At 33.6% G+C, this 13,732-nt stretch overlaps 1 protein-coding gene across 9 annotated transcripts in view; it reads left to right on the forward strand.

The window, feature by feature from the left end:
- The window catches only part of RBM39 (RNA binding motif protein 39), a 30,323-nt gene extending 17,042 nt beyond the window's left edge, over positions 1 to 13,281 (forward strand). For all 9 annotated transcript variants that reach the window (XM_077169977.1, XM_077169984.1, XM_077169969.1 and 6 more), the window contains 7 exons: positions 2,188 to 2,392; positions 2,707 to 2,784; positions 7,933 to 7,983; positions 10,064 to 10,145; positions 10,525 to 10,630; positions 12,121 to 12,199; positions 12,284 to 13,281. In XM_077169977.1, coding sequence (XP_077026092.1) covers positions 2,188 to 2,392; positions 2,707 to 2,784; positions 7,933 to 7,983; positions 10,064 to 10,145; positions 10,525 to 10,630; positions 12,121 to 12,199; positions 12,284 to 12,384 — 702 coding nt within the window. In that variant the 3' untranslated portion in view covers positions 12,385 to 13,281. The remainder of the gene's footprint in view (positions 1 to 2,187; positions 2,393 to 2,706; positions 2,785 to 7,932; positions 7,984 to 10,063; positions 10,146 to 10,524; positions 10,631 to 12,120; positions 12,200 to 12,283) is intronic.
- Positions 13,282 to 13,732: the final 451 nt, after the last annotated feature.

Consider the following 13,732-nt stretch of genomic DNA (forward strand, 5'->3'; position numbering starts at 1 on the left):
AAAAGCAAACCAGGCCACTATTAAACAGAAAAATGTTGAAGGGGAGTGAAGTATTAAGCCTCAGTCATTTCTGTTGGGAATATAAAATGGTGCAGCCACTGTGGAAAACAGTTTGGCAGTTCCTCAGGAATCAAGGTGTAGAATTACCATATGACCTGGCAATCCTACTAATAAGTATATACCTAGAAGAACTGAAAGTAGGGACACAAACAGATATTTGCACACCGATGTTCATAGCATCCTTATTCACAATTGCCAAACGCTGTATTCAACCTAAGTGTCCATCAACCATGAGTGGATAAACAAACTGGTATATATGTATGACAGAATATTATTCAGCAGTGAGAATGAATGAAGTCCTGATGCATGTGACCATACGGAAGAAACTTGAGGACATTATGTTGAGTGAAATAAGTCAGACACAAAAGGACAAATGTATGAGCTCACTGATATGAACTAATTAGAATAAGCAAACTCATAGAGTTAGAATCTAGAATGTAGTTGTCAGGAGATAGAATGAGGCTAGAAAACCAGGAACAAATACCTAATTGTGCAGAATTTTTTTAGCTAGATTGAATTTAAATGTTTGAAAATGAACAGAGGTGATGGTAGCACATTATGGTGCGTGTAATTAACAGCACTGAATTATGTGTGTGATTGTGGTTGAAAGAGGGAAGTTTAGAGTTGTTACTAGAAGGAAGGTGAGAGGATGAAACATGGGACTGTATCACAGTGAACCTTGGTGGATGACAATTTTGATTGATAGTACAAATATAAACATATTCATTCATGAACTAGAACAATGGACCCTACTATTACAAGGAGGTAATAATGGAGTGACATTTGGGGAAAATGCCCCTATTGCAAACTATGGACTATAGTTATAGTAATATTTTAATATTTTTTCATCAACACCAACAAATGTACCATATAAATGCTAGTGGTGGTCAATGATGGAGATGGATAAGGGGTGTGAGACGTTTGGGTTTTCTCTTTTTTATGTTTGTTTGGATAATGAAAATGTAACATTTATTGTAATGAATGCACAACTGTGTGATGATACTGTGATCCACTGACTGTATACTTTGAACAGATTTGTACAGACTGTGAATATATCCTAATAAATTTTCATTAAAATATCAATTTACCATAAAAAAAAAGCAAACCAGGTACAACTTCTTCGTAAGGGTTGCAATACTAATATGATAGCAGTTTTTCAAATGTATGATATCATGTTATACTGGACCTAATGACAGCCTGGGGAAAAGTAATACTCTTAAGTTGAAAAAAGAGACAGAGTTCTGTTTTAGTCAGGAAATTACATTTATCTCATATCCAGTTTTCAGTAAAATGTAAGCTTGTTGCTGTAATGAGAGAATTTTTTGGGTTTTTGTCTTTGGACTTTTATCATTGTGACTGGTGAAAAGGAGAAAACAGTTCTTTATATAAATACTGTCACCAACACTTTTTTGCTGTAAGAACTTGAGTGTAGTTATTTTCTACCCCGTTTTTTTTCCCAACAAGGTTAATTGTAGTCATGGAATGTGTTTTAAAATAAACTGAAAATTTATATGTGATTTATACGAGGTATGAACCTATCTGCTGTGATGTACAGTGCTCTAAATACAAAGCTAGATTTTATAAATTTTCATGGTATATTTGTTTCTTTACATACTCTTTTGCAACTACTGTCTTCAGTGGTTCCTATCAACACCAGAGTTGAGTGAATTAGAATTTTATATTTGCATCCTAGAATAAAGAATTTTAACAATTCCATAGTCTGCTAATACATGACCCAGTGTTTTTGTAAACTTCATTTTTCTGAGTAGTTGACTTTGAGGCAAAAAAAAGGATAGCATTTTCGTTTGTGGGAGCATGTTAAAAAGGTTTCTGCTTGAAAATCTTTCACATTTTATTAGTAAGAGATAGAGATGCTGTAAGTTAGTAATAATATTGTGATTTAAACTCACATCCACATAGCTATTATGAATGTTTATGGTCTGATCTTGTAGGGTTTGCCACTGTAATAGCTTGAGATTTGACATGTGATTAGATGAAAATTTCTATTTTATAATCCTCCCAATAGTAATTACTGAATATATAGATTGAACAAGTAAACATTTTTCTTAAGTATATACGTAAACTAATATTCTGGGTTTATCTTTTTCCCGTCTCTTTCTTATATAGTTTTCTGATTCAGAATGTGCCAAAAAGGCTTTGGAACAACTTAATGGATTTGAACTTGCAGGAAGGCCAATGAAAGTTGGTCATGTCACTGAACGTACTGATGCTTCCAGTGCTAGTTCATTTTTGGACAGTGATGAGCTGGAAAGGACTGGAATTGACTTGGGAACAACTGGTCGTCTCCAGTTAATGGCAAGACTTGCAGAGGGTAAGTGTTTCCTAGTGTTATGACTGATTTATTGTATATGGTGATGAAAGAAAGGTAACCATGCAAACTGAGAAATGGGAAAATCTTTTGCTATATTTTGGGGTTCTTGAACAACCTGTAGTTTATAATAGTCAACAGCTTAAGTTATAGGATTCCTCTTATTATAATATTTACAAGTTCATAATTAGGAGTAAATTTACTTGAACCTCTTATACCCTGCCCGCTTGCACATTTTTTTTGACACCCAGAAAACTTAATTGCTTTTCTTTTTTTTTTTTAACATGGTAATGAATTTACAACGTTTTGTTTGACAGGTACAGGTTTGCAGATTCCACCAGCAGCACAGCAAGCTTTGCAAATGAGTGGCTCTTTGGCATTTGGTGCTGTGGCAGGTAGGAATTGAATCTCTTCTAATTTGAAATCATTGATTTTTCATCCAATTCGAAAATTTGCCAAATTTTGTATATAAAAGGACTTACTGAGAATTCAATTCATCAAGTACTTCTAGCTAATTGCTTTCTAGAGTTATATAAGGAAGCTCAGTTTGACATAAATGTAGGCCTTTTTATGATTACACCAGTTCCATTGAGCACCAGACATAGTTCTAGATTCTCTTTAAAGGTTAATACTATTTCCAAAAAAAAATTGTTTCTTTGTGTAAGGTTTCGAAAATTACCAGAAGCCCTGAAATCAGTTATTTCTTTGAAGCAATAACATTGGCAAGAGAAAACTACTTTCTTAAATAGTGGATATACCACTTTGAGATTTTTTAGTTGGGGAATAATAAAGTCCCTTGAGAAGGCAGGAAAAGAGTGGAGAATTGGAACATTTTATTACAGCAAGAGATTCTGTTTATACAACATATTGTTTTCCCCTCTTTTATGGCTTTATTAAATTACCTGAGATGTGCTTTTTATAAACTTTGATGTTAATATTAGCCCAAATTAGTAGATAAGATTTAATTTTGAAGTATTGAAGACTTGATTTAGAACATCTGGGAGGAACCATTTCTACATTGGCTCTCAGGAGACAGGAAATATTTATCCCAAGAAAGTATGGCAATTTCTAATCTGAATTGGTCCTTTGATGTTGTCTACAAGTGAGACTCTAGGGTAGAAGATAATTTAAAAAATGTAAAATCATGGTGATTTGCTCTGCTGAATCTGAAATATACAAAGAAGCCCTCTGATAACTGAAGATTATCGTGTAGTTGGAGGAGATGATTTCTGATATTTTAGCTTTTATGATTAAGAGAGAATGGGCTTTCCAGTGTTCTTCGTGGGAGTTCAAATATGAGTACCTTTAGAAAACCTCTCTTTGGTTTCCTTTGCTTCCTGTCAAATTGTATGTTTTGTCTTGAAATCTAGATATTCTCTGGAATTCCTGACTAAATCATGCCCCTGTGTCCTTATGAAAAAAAATCATAACCATTAAGGCATTTCTCTATTTAACAAAACTCCCTGTTTGTAGATTATCTGACTCTCCGAGTATCCCTAAATACTTATTCCTTTGGTTTTAATAACTTATTTTTTTGTAACTTTTTAATTGTGTAATATATATTACAAAGCAAAGAGAAAAAAGCAATAGTTTTCAAAGCATTCTTCAACAAGTAAGTTACAGGATAGATCTCAGAGTTTGTCATGGGCTACCATAACATTGCAGATTTTTCCTTCTAGCTGCTCCAGAATGTAGGAGGCTAGAGGGAATTAATATTTTTTTATCATCACAATCGACCTTTTTGTGTGTGTGTGAAAATAGCATATATACATAAAAGCAATAAATTTCAAAGTACAGCGCAACAATTAGTTGTAGAACAGATTTCAGAGTTTGGTATGGGTTACAATTCCAGTTTTAGGTTTTTATTTCTAGCCGCTCTAAGATACTGGAAACTAAAATAACAATTTAATGATTTAGCAATCATAATCGTTTGTTAAACCCTACCTTCTCTGCATAACTCCACCATCACCTTTGATCTTTCTATCCCACTCTTTAGGGGTATTTAGGCTATGCCCATTCTAACATTTTCATGTTGGAAGGTGCTGTCAATAATAAAGGATAAGGAGATGGAGCTAGCTGGTGTTTTGGAGAGTCTGGGCCCTCCAGATTTTATGGTTCAGAGACCCAGCTGGAGGTTGTAGGGCTAACTATTAAATTTTACATTTATATCCTACATATAGGAAGTGTCTATTTTTGTATCACTACCATACTGCTTATGATGGTTTGGAGCTGTATGTACCCCAGAAAAGCATGTTCTTAAAGCTAATCCATTAGCTTGAAGACCCTACTAGACCCCTTTAAGTCTGATTTTTTCATGAGAAGGATCTTAACCTGAGGTGTGACTCACTGCATTCAGGATGGGTCTTATGCTCTTCCTGGAGTCTTATAAGACAAATAGAAAAGGATACACAGAAAACAGACAGGAAAAAAGCCCCAGAGAATCTTTGAGAGGAAACCAGTAACCAAAACTATTGAAACCCAGGAGAGAAGTACCAGCAGACACTACGTGGCAGAGGAACCTATTAATTTTGATGTTTTAAACTGGGTATTAGAAAATTCATTTTTTACAGTAGCCAGATTGTCATAGAAAGCTAATTGATATAAGTGAAAATGATAAAGGAAAGTGATTACTTAAAAATATATACTCAGTTCTTATGGTGTGGAAAGTATTAGTCGTAAACCAGTTTTCCTTTATTGCTTCCCATCGTATTGATCATTCTTTCAATAATTTAGAAAATTCTTGATAATCATGTTCATGGTATTGCACTAGTGGCTGGTGAACAACATTGGTCCCATCAGGAATTAATACAATGATATGAGTTACTTCTTCGCAATCTATATTTTACCCAACATTCTATACCAGATAGGTTGATTTGCTCTTCTTTTTAAACAATATTTTCAGCTAGTTGAAGATTTTTCACCGTTGAATCACTGTTACTGCCGATAGCCATTGCTCCTGTCATCTATGATGGGACTGCTCACTTCCCTGGGCACTCATTCTTTAGTTATATTCAGGTTGGTTGATTGTGGTGAATTAAAATTTTCAAGATTGTTAAATATAGCCAGGGCAGTTAAATATCTATGTATCCATTATATGTCCTTTAGTGTTGTTTATTGAGATTATTTTCAAGATGTTTTCTTAGACGTCCTATAAATTGTTACCACATTAGTAATAAATACTAAACTTTTAGCTAAAAATATATATATATTTTTATATATCTATGAAGAGCAAATATATATGGTTATTTTCCATGTTGTCTTGATAGTCAAATTAAAATATTACACATACCGTGGTCACATTAAATTGCTGAATGCTTACTGTGTTTGAGGGCCCTCTGCCCCAAGTTCTTTAAAGCTGTAATCTGTAACCAACAGTAGGTCATCTTTCCACATTTCTTTATTCTGCTGATTTAACAGGCATTTTCAAAGACAGAAAAAGTGAAATCCATGCTTCATTTCCTAGTTTTCACGATAATTTTAATGATAATTATAATTTCTATAGGGATTGATACACATTTAAAATACCATGGGTCTGTTATTTCTAGATTTTGTCCCCTTTTTTGAGGTGGAGAGAAATACAAAGTTTATTGATAGGTCTTTCAGTATACATTAGTTAACATTTGTCTAGTTTCCTAAGGTTCCAATTGTTAAGTACTTAGGACCCAGGTATTCTTAAATCTCAGTATACCTTGGGCTGTAGACTCCTTTACATTTTTTACCCATGTTTATTATCATTTTCTGTCATCAGCAGGAAAACCCAAGTGGTAATAAAGTGTGATTAGTGGGGGCAGGGGGTGGGGTGTGCTTGGTCTGGGAATCGAACCCGGGTCTCCCACGTGAAAGGAGAGCATTCTACTACTGAACCACCTGTGCACCCTAAATTATCTTTTAAGAAAATTAGGTTGCTAAATTTAAATGACTTTTATTTTGTATATTTAATGTTTAAACTTGAAGATAGCTTTACAGCATTTTGGCATAATACATGGATGGCATTTTTTTTTAATTAAAAAAATTAAGAAAACATTTAGAAATCATTCCATTCTACATATATAATCAGTAATTCTTAATATCATCACATAGTTGCATATTCATCATGTCTTAGTACATTTGCATCAATTTAAAAAAAAATAAAAAGACAACAGAAAAAGAAATAAAATGATAATAGAGAAAAAAAACTATACGTACCATACCCCTTACCCCTTGCTTTCATTTACCACTATTTCAAACTGAATTTATTTTAACATTTGTTCCCCCTATTATTTATTTTTATTCCATATGTTCTACTCTTCTGTTGATATAGTAGCTAAAAGGAGCATCAGACATAAGGTTTTCACATTCACAGAGTCTCATTGTGAAAGCTATATCATTGTTCAATCATCATCAAGAAACATTGCTACTGGAACACAGCTCTACATTTTCAGGCAGTTCCCTCCAGCCTCTCCACTACATCTTGAACAACAAGGTGATATCTACTTAATGTGTAAGAATAACCTCCAGGATAACCTCTCGACTCTGTTTGGAATCTCTCAGCCATTGACACTTAGTCTCATTTTACTCTTCCCCTTTTTGGTCGAGAAGGTTCTCTCAGTCTCTTGATGTTAATTCTCAGCTCATTCTAGGGTTTTTCTCAGTCCTTTGATGCTGAGTCTCAGCTTATTCCAGGATCTTTGTCCCACATTGCCAGGAAGGTCCACACCTCTGGAAGTAACATGGATGGCAAATTTTGTTCATTATTTAAACTTTAAGTTTTCACTTAGCTTCCTTTTAAGATGCCTTCTAAGGTTGACATTTTAATGATTATATGATAAAATATATTGGTAAAAATCCCTATGATTGGTCATACTAATTAAATGCTTATATTTTTGCTCTTCATAAATTGTTAATTTAACAAATCCCTTAGATTTCATACCTTCCTCATTAAATTTCCAGATTAGAAAAGGAATACATAACTTAAAAATTGTCATCTTCTAGGCAAGACTTAATGAATCTTCAGAAACACTTAAAAAAATAAAATCTACACATAATTAGAAGTGTCTTGCACAGTGGTGCTGTTCTTACTGTTTTGTTGGTAGATTGTTAAAATTGTTTACGGCTGTTTGTGTACTTAAAGTTAGAGTATTTGCATGTTTAGTATATACTTTAAGGTATTTTTAAATGCTTCCTGCCACTGGTAGAAAACACACAGTTGAATTTTCCAAGTACTTGGAATTGAATTCTCAAGATCAGGGTTTTTCACACATTTTCTGACCGGTGTGCTCCCCTTTCCCCATTTCCCATTATTCCCAACTGAAAAGTAGTATAATGGGATGCTTTTGAGATGTGGAAAGTAGGAATAGGAACAGTGAGCCGTAAGATTTTAGAGCAGGAGGGGATAAAAAGGTCCCAAAGCCTTCTCAATGAGGAATGGGGAAGGAGGTTTTGCTGCCAGGTTTTACTAAGTTCATTTTGATAAACCCTGCTACTGTAGGTCCTCTTTTATTAATGCTTTCCTGACATTTACCCTGTTAGTTGAGGCTCTTCATTGTTCCTGCACTGAGCTGTAGAATTCTCTTTTGTTATAGATTTACAAACAAGACTTTCCCAACAGACTGAAGGTGAGTTAAAACTTTTCTACTTTTTATTTATCTTAGAAGTAGATTTAAATGTAGCTAGATGTAGTTTATATTTTTATTATATTTACTATAATTTTTATTTTTAGGCCACATATTGGCGTGATATATGCATAGTAAGCTTTCTGATGATGTGTTTCAAAAGGCCTAACATTTACAAATCATGAAAATTATATAGGCAAAAGAACCAAAAAGATCTATGCCTTTTTTTTTTTTTCTTTTACTGGCTTGAAATTATTTTTAGCACTGTACTTGTTTCCTGTTGTTTATTTTTATCTTTGATTCTGATTTTGTTACTAAGTTTTACATAGAAGACAAAATGTAATATTTAACTTATCCTTTTAGTAGACAAGTCTTTGAGCTTTGAGGACATGGAGTCTGTAAGTGAACTCAAGATGATTAGGAATCAGTGCAAAACAGCCTTTTTTGTTATGAAGTAGATCTCTCCTCTGGTGATTGGTATCAAAAGTAGTATGAAGGATGAGCCACGGTGGCTCAGCAGGCAGAGTTCTCGTCTGCCACGCCAGAGCCCCGGGTTCAATTCCTGGTGCCTGCCCATGTAAAAAAAATAAGTAGTATGAAACAACGAGAAGAGGATTATCCAGACTGAAAGTGCTTGCAGAGGCAACAATACATAAAATAAATTATGATTTCTTGCCTTTATTAACAAGTAAACGAGGATTTTCTCTTTTGCACAATCAGGGATATGATTATATATTTAAAGAGGCTACCATGTCTTTGATAAATCAGGAATTAGAGGTTTCTATTGCTAATTTAGAAAATGGAGGATTTTCCTGTTATATATTGAATTCATTGTATAACAATTCCATAGTCTAGGTTGAACCTAAATCTGTTGTAAGTTTTCTTCAAAATTTTAAAATTTCATAGTATATAATCATAGTAAATTTGAAAACAATAAATCAACTCATCAATTGTTTTTTTAATGGCATTCCAGTGTTTTTTTTTCCCAAGCATAATTCTTATTGTTGATGGTCTTTAGTTTTTCTTAATTATAATATGAACACTAACTTTTTTCAATATCGTTTGACATCCATTTTCAACATTTCTGTCTTAAAGCTTTTTGAAAGAAAAATATATATTCACTGGAGGGAAAGAAAAACATTAAAATTCAACCAGAACAATTCCTTTATGTTGTATTTCATTCACTCCCTAATGAAATGGAATACTTCTGATACTTCTTCAGAGGATCATTAATTTTAATTACCATAATTTCTAATGCACTATTTTATCCTTAGCTTTGTTTGTTGTTTTGTATTGGAATGATATTTGGTCAGATAATGTGATTACGGTGAGTTTTGTAACAACTACTGGTAATGTTTTTGTAAATCACATAAAGCAGTAGAAACGTTCTTGGATAATGCTCTACTTTAAAGCAGTATGTGTTGAAAATTTTGTTGCTCCTGATTGTTATGGTATGCTCTTTTTGAATTTTAACAGTGATTATTATACCATTATTCCATTCTCGTTAGTGTTCCTTATGTTGTGAGAAAACAGAACAGGCATACTGTTGTATTTCATAATGATAATTATGATTTTCCTATAATTTGAAGTCCTTAAAAAATGTTTGGGTGATTCTCTGCATTTTAAAAATTTATAATGGTTTTTTAAAAATACTTAATTAAAAGGAAACATATCTTAGGTACAGACCTAAGAAATATAACAGGGTACTGATTTATTTGGCATTTTTAAGGATGTTATGTCCACCATCTCCCACTGTTCTCCGTGTATAAACTTTAGCAGTTACAAAATCTTACATTTGTCCCTTACCTTTCTGGATTGATTTGTTTTGAGATTTTCCTTAACATCAGATTACCCTTTTAAAAAGTTACATTTCTAAACGTCAACTTTTTAGTTTTCTGCCAGCTAAAATGCAGCAGTGTTATATACTTTGTTAGCATTATTAAATAATAAATTAAGGAAGTGACATACTACCTAGTCTCATACCTGGGATGGGTCAAGCGTTTTTTTGTTTGTTTTTTAGTTGATTATCAGGGATACTCTGCTATATTTTCCGTGAAAGTAATTTTTCTCCTCTTTTTTTTAGCTTCAGCTTTAGCTGCAGCTGCCTCTGTTCAACCTCTTGCAACACAGTGTTTCCAGCTGTCCAACATGTTTAACCCTCAAACGTAAGTATTAAACTTTGCTGTAAAATTAGAAGGACATACTATAAAAACATTAAACTTTTGTCAGTTGAATAGAGAAAATCTCTCTCAAATCCTTTGATTAGTGCATGGGTGATTTAGGAATATTTCTTTCCTAGTGCCTAACCATTGATCAGGATAGCGTTCATTAATTCAAACTTTTTAAAATTGGCTTTTAATATATTATTTTTCTTTGGTACCTTATACCGTTAACATGTACTTTTTTTTTAGTGTACATTTAAAATACATTTAATACAGGTAAAATATATATGTAACAGCTATAAAATGAATTCTTGCGATCCTCTCACTTAAGTAATATGGAAATGGATAGTTTTGGTAATTTTGAATTTATTCGTTCTTATAGAGAAGAAGAAGTTGGATGGGATACAGAAATTAAGGATGATGTGATTGAAGAATGTAACAAACATGGAGGAGTTATTCATATTTATGTTGACAAAAATTCAGCTCAGGTATTTTGATCTTTTTTAATAAAGATATAGGATATTATTTTCCATCTTAATTTTTATACATTCTTGGGACATGCTGTACTTCATTGTTTTTCATCAGTTTTTTTTTTAATGTCTCTAAATGAAACATTAAAATACTGGATAAAGAATGTCATTACTGCAGGGTGCTGAAAATAGATGGTGATTAATATTTTAAAATTTCACCTTATGTGCGAGACTAAACCAAAAAATGTTTATGTGGTATAAAATTTATATTTTGAATAGTGCATTTCCTAATATAACTTATGTAGATAGCTTGATTGAACACCATAAGTACTTGGAATCTTGGGTAGGACATGAAATTTTGTTGGTTTGTCCAGAGTGATGCCCTGATGAATCAGAGTGATTCGATCAGTGAGTGGTGGAAAAGTATATGTAAAGTCCTCTTTGGGGATTGGTGAGAACGGGGAGAAATTCAACTTCCCCAAGTTGAATTCTTAATATTCTCACAAGCAGTGTGGACAACCAAAGCTATAGGCTGAGCCCCCAGTCTTGGGTTTGTTCATATGAAACTCAACCCTACAAAGGATAGGTCAAGTCTACTTAAAATTTAGGCCTTAAGAGTCACCCCCAAGAGAAACCTCTTTTTGTTGCTCAGATGTGGCCTCTCTCCCCAGTCAACACAACAGGCAAACTCACCACCCTCCCCCTGTCTATGTGGGACATGACTCCCAAGGGATGTGGACCTTCCTGGCAATGTGGAAATCCTAGAATGAGCTGAGACTCAGCATCAAGGGATTGAGCAAAACCCTAGAATGAGCTGAGACTCAGCATTAAGGGATTGAGCAAACCTTCTCGACCAAAAAGGGGAAGAGTGAAATGAGACAAAATAAGTGTCAATGGCTGAGAGATTCCAAACAGACTAGAGAGGTTATCCTGGAGGTTATCTTACACATTAAATAGATATCACCTTGTTATTCAAGGTGTAATGGAGAGGCTGGAGGAAACTGCCTGAAAATGTAGAGCTGTGTTCCAGTAGCCATGTTTCTTGATGATGATTGTATAATGATATAGCTTTCACAGTGTGACTGTGTGATTGTGAAAACCTTGTGTCTGATGCTCCTTTTATCTACCTTCTCAACAAAGGAATAGAACATATGGAATAAAAATAATAGGGGGAACAAATGTTACAATAAAAAATAAAGATACTGGATAAATACCTTCCCCCAAATAATTGAAGTTTTGAGTAAGACTGTTGTGGAACAGTTATGTTCAAAGCTTGCATGAAGTCCTAGCATCTTGAGTCATTCAAATCAGAACAGATGGTACTGGGCAAGACTTTGGGCAGATAAGTTATCTTTTCAGTAAAATGTTAGGTATACAATTTTAGCCAGTGAAACAAGTATGTAAAATATTTTGTGGTTATAGAGGCAACTTGAATAAACCTATTTGAACCCATGTTGTAGTTACATACCAATGTCTTTGTTTTTTTTTTTTTTTTTTTTGTATTTTAGGGCAATGTGTATGTGAAATGCCCATCAATTGCTGCAGCCATTGCTGCTGTGAATGCATTGCATGGCAGGTGGTTTGCTGGTGAGTTTCTTTGTTTTCTGAGCTATTGTTAGTCTCTCAAAATAAATGAAGACACTAAATCACCTTATCTGTTTCTTTCAACAGGTAAAATGATAACAGCAGCATATGTACCTCTTCCAACTTATCACAACCTCTTTCCTGATTCTATGACGGCAACACAACTACTGGTTCCAAGTAGACGATGAAGGAAGATATAGTCCCTTATGTACATAGCTTTTTTTTCTTTCTTGAGAATTCATCTTGAGTTATCTTTTATTTAGATAAAAATAAAGAGGCAAGGGTCTACTGTCATTTGTATACAATTCCTGTTACCTTGAGAAAATAAAAATGTTAACAGGAATGCAGTGTGCTCATTCTCCCTTACTAGCAAATCCTACTGTATACAAAGCTGTTTTCTTGTTCTGCCTTTTAAATGTACATTTAGAAAATTACATTAAGGATCTATAGAACCTAGCTCTAGGGGAACAAATGTGCTTTATTGTAAAAAGGCAGACAGGATGTAATGTTTTTAATATTTCAGAAGCCTAACTTTTTACACAGCAGTTAACGTTTCACATTGCACTAATGTTGGTATTTGGTTTATGGTTTAGCTGGAAAGGTTTCTGGAATACATATTTAGTATGAGGGAATACACAAGAACTTTAGGTCTGTTTGATTAGCATCTCATTCTGCATTATCAATTGGCAAGAAGGGGAGACTTCAAAATTTTGTTGATGGTAACTTTTCAATTAATGTATCTGTAAAAGTTTCTTTGTAAATACTGTGTGTTCTGGTGTGTCTTAAGATTACAAGCAAAATGATCCCTGCATTTCCTCAAATGTTCAGTGACAGTCTGGTAAGCAGTGCAATCTGAGCAGGAGATAGGAAATGCTGAAATAGGTTTTGTCTGGTTGCATATAATCTTTGCTCTTTTTAAGCTCTGTGAGCTCTGAAATATATTTTTGGGTTACTTCAGTGTGTTTGACAAGACAGCTTGATATTTCTATCAAACAAATGACTTTCATATTGCAACAATCTTTGTAAGAACCACTCAAATAAAATTCTCTTTAAAAGGCCACAGAAATCCTCATTTTTCAAATGTTTTTTAAAATCATAACTTGAGACTAGAATTTAGTTTTAGTAATCCTTCAGTGCTTGCCTCAGGGAAAATGATTCTTAGTGTACAGGATCTGGGAGACTCTTGCCTCAAGCCGTCCCTGTATAGTCCCCTTTCCAATACTTACATAGAAACTTATTTTCATAGGTAGAATGAAATCTACGGTACAATCTTTGAGCTTTTCTTTTAGAACTGGTACTTAGGTATGAGTATGCCCTGGTACAGTATTAGTTTAAGATAGTGGATTAAAAGGCATTTAACAAATGGATAAAGAAGCAGATTTATCCAGCATTTAACCTGGGCATTTCCTGCAGGGTCTAGACATCTTTACTAAAAAAAATATATATATTTAATAGTAAATAATGAACAATACGGCTGTTTGACCAGTTTGACCTTATTTTCAAGTTCATTTAAATATGCATGCATGTATTATAAAT

This window comes from Tamandua tetradactyla, chromosome 1, assembly GCF_023851605.1.
Source record: "Tamandua tetradactyla isolate mTamTet1 chromosome 1, mTamTet1.pri, whole genome shotgun sequence".
NCBI lineage: Eukaryota > Metazoa > Chordata > Mammalia > Pilosa > Myrmecophagidae > Tamandua > Tamandua tetradactyla.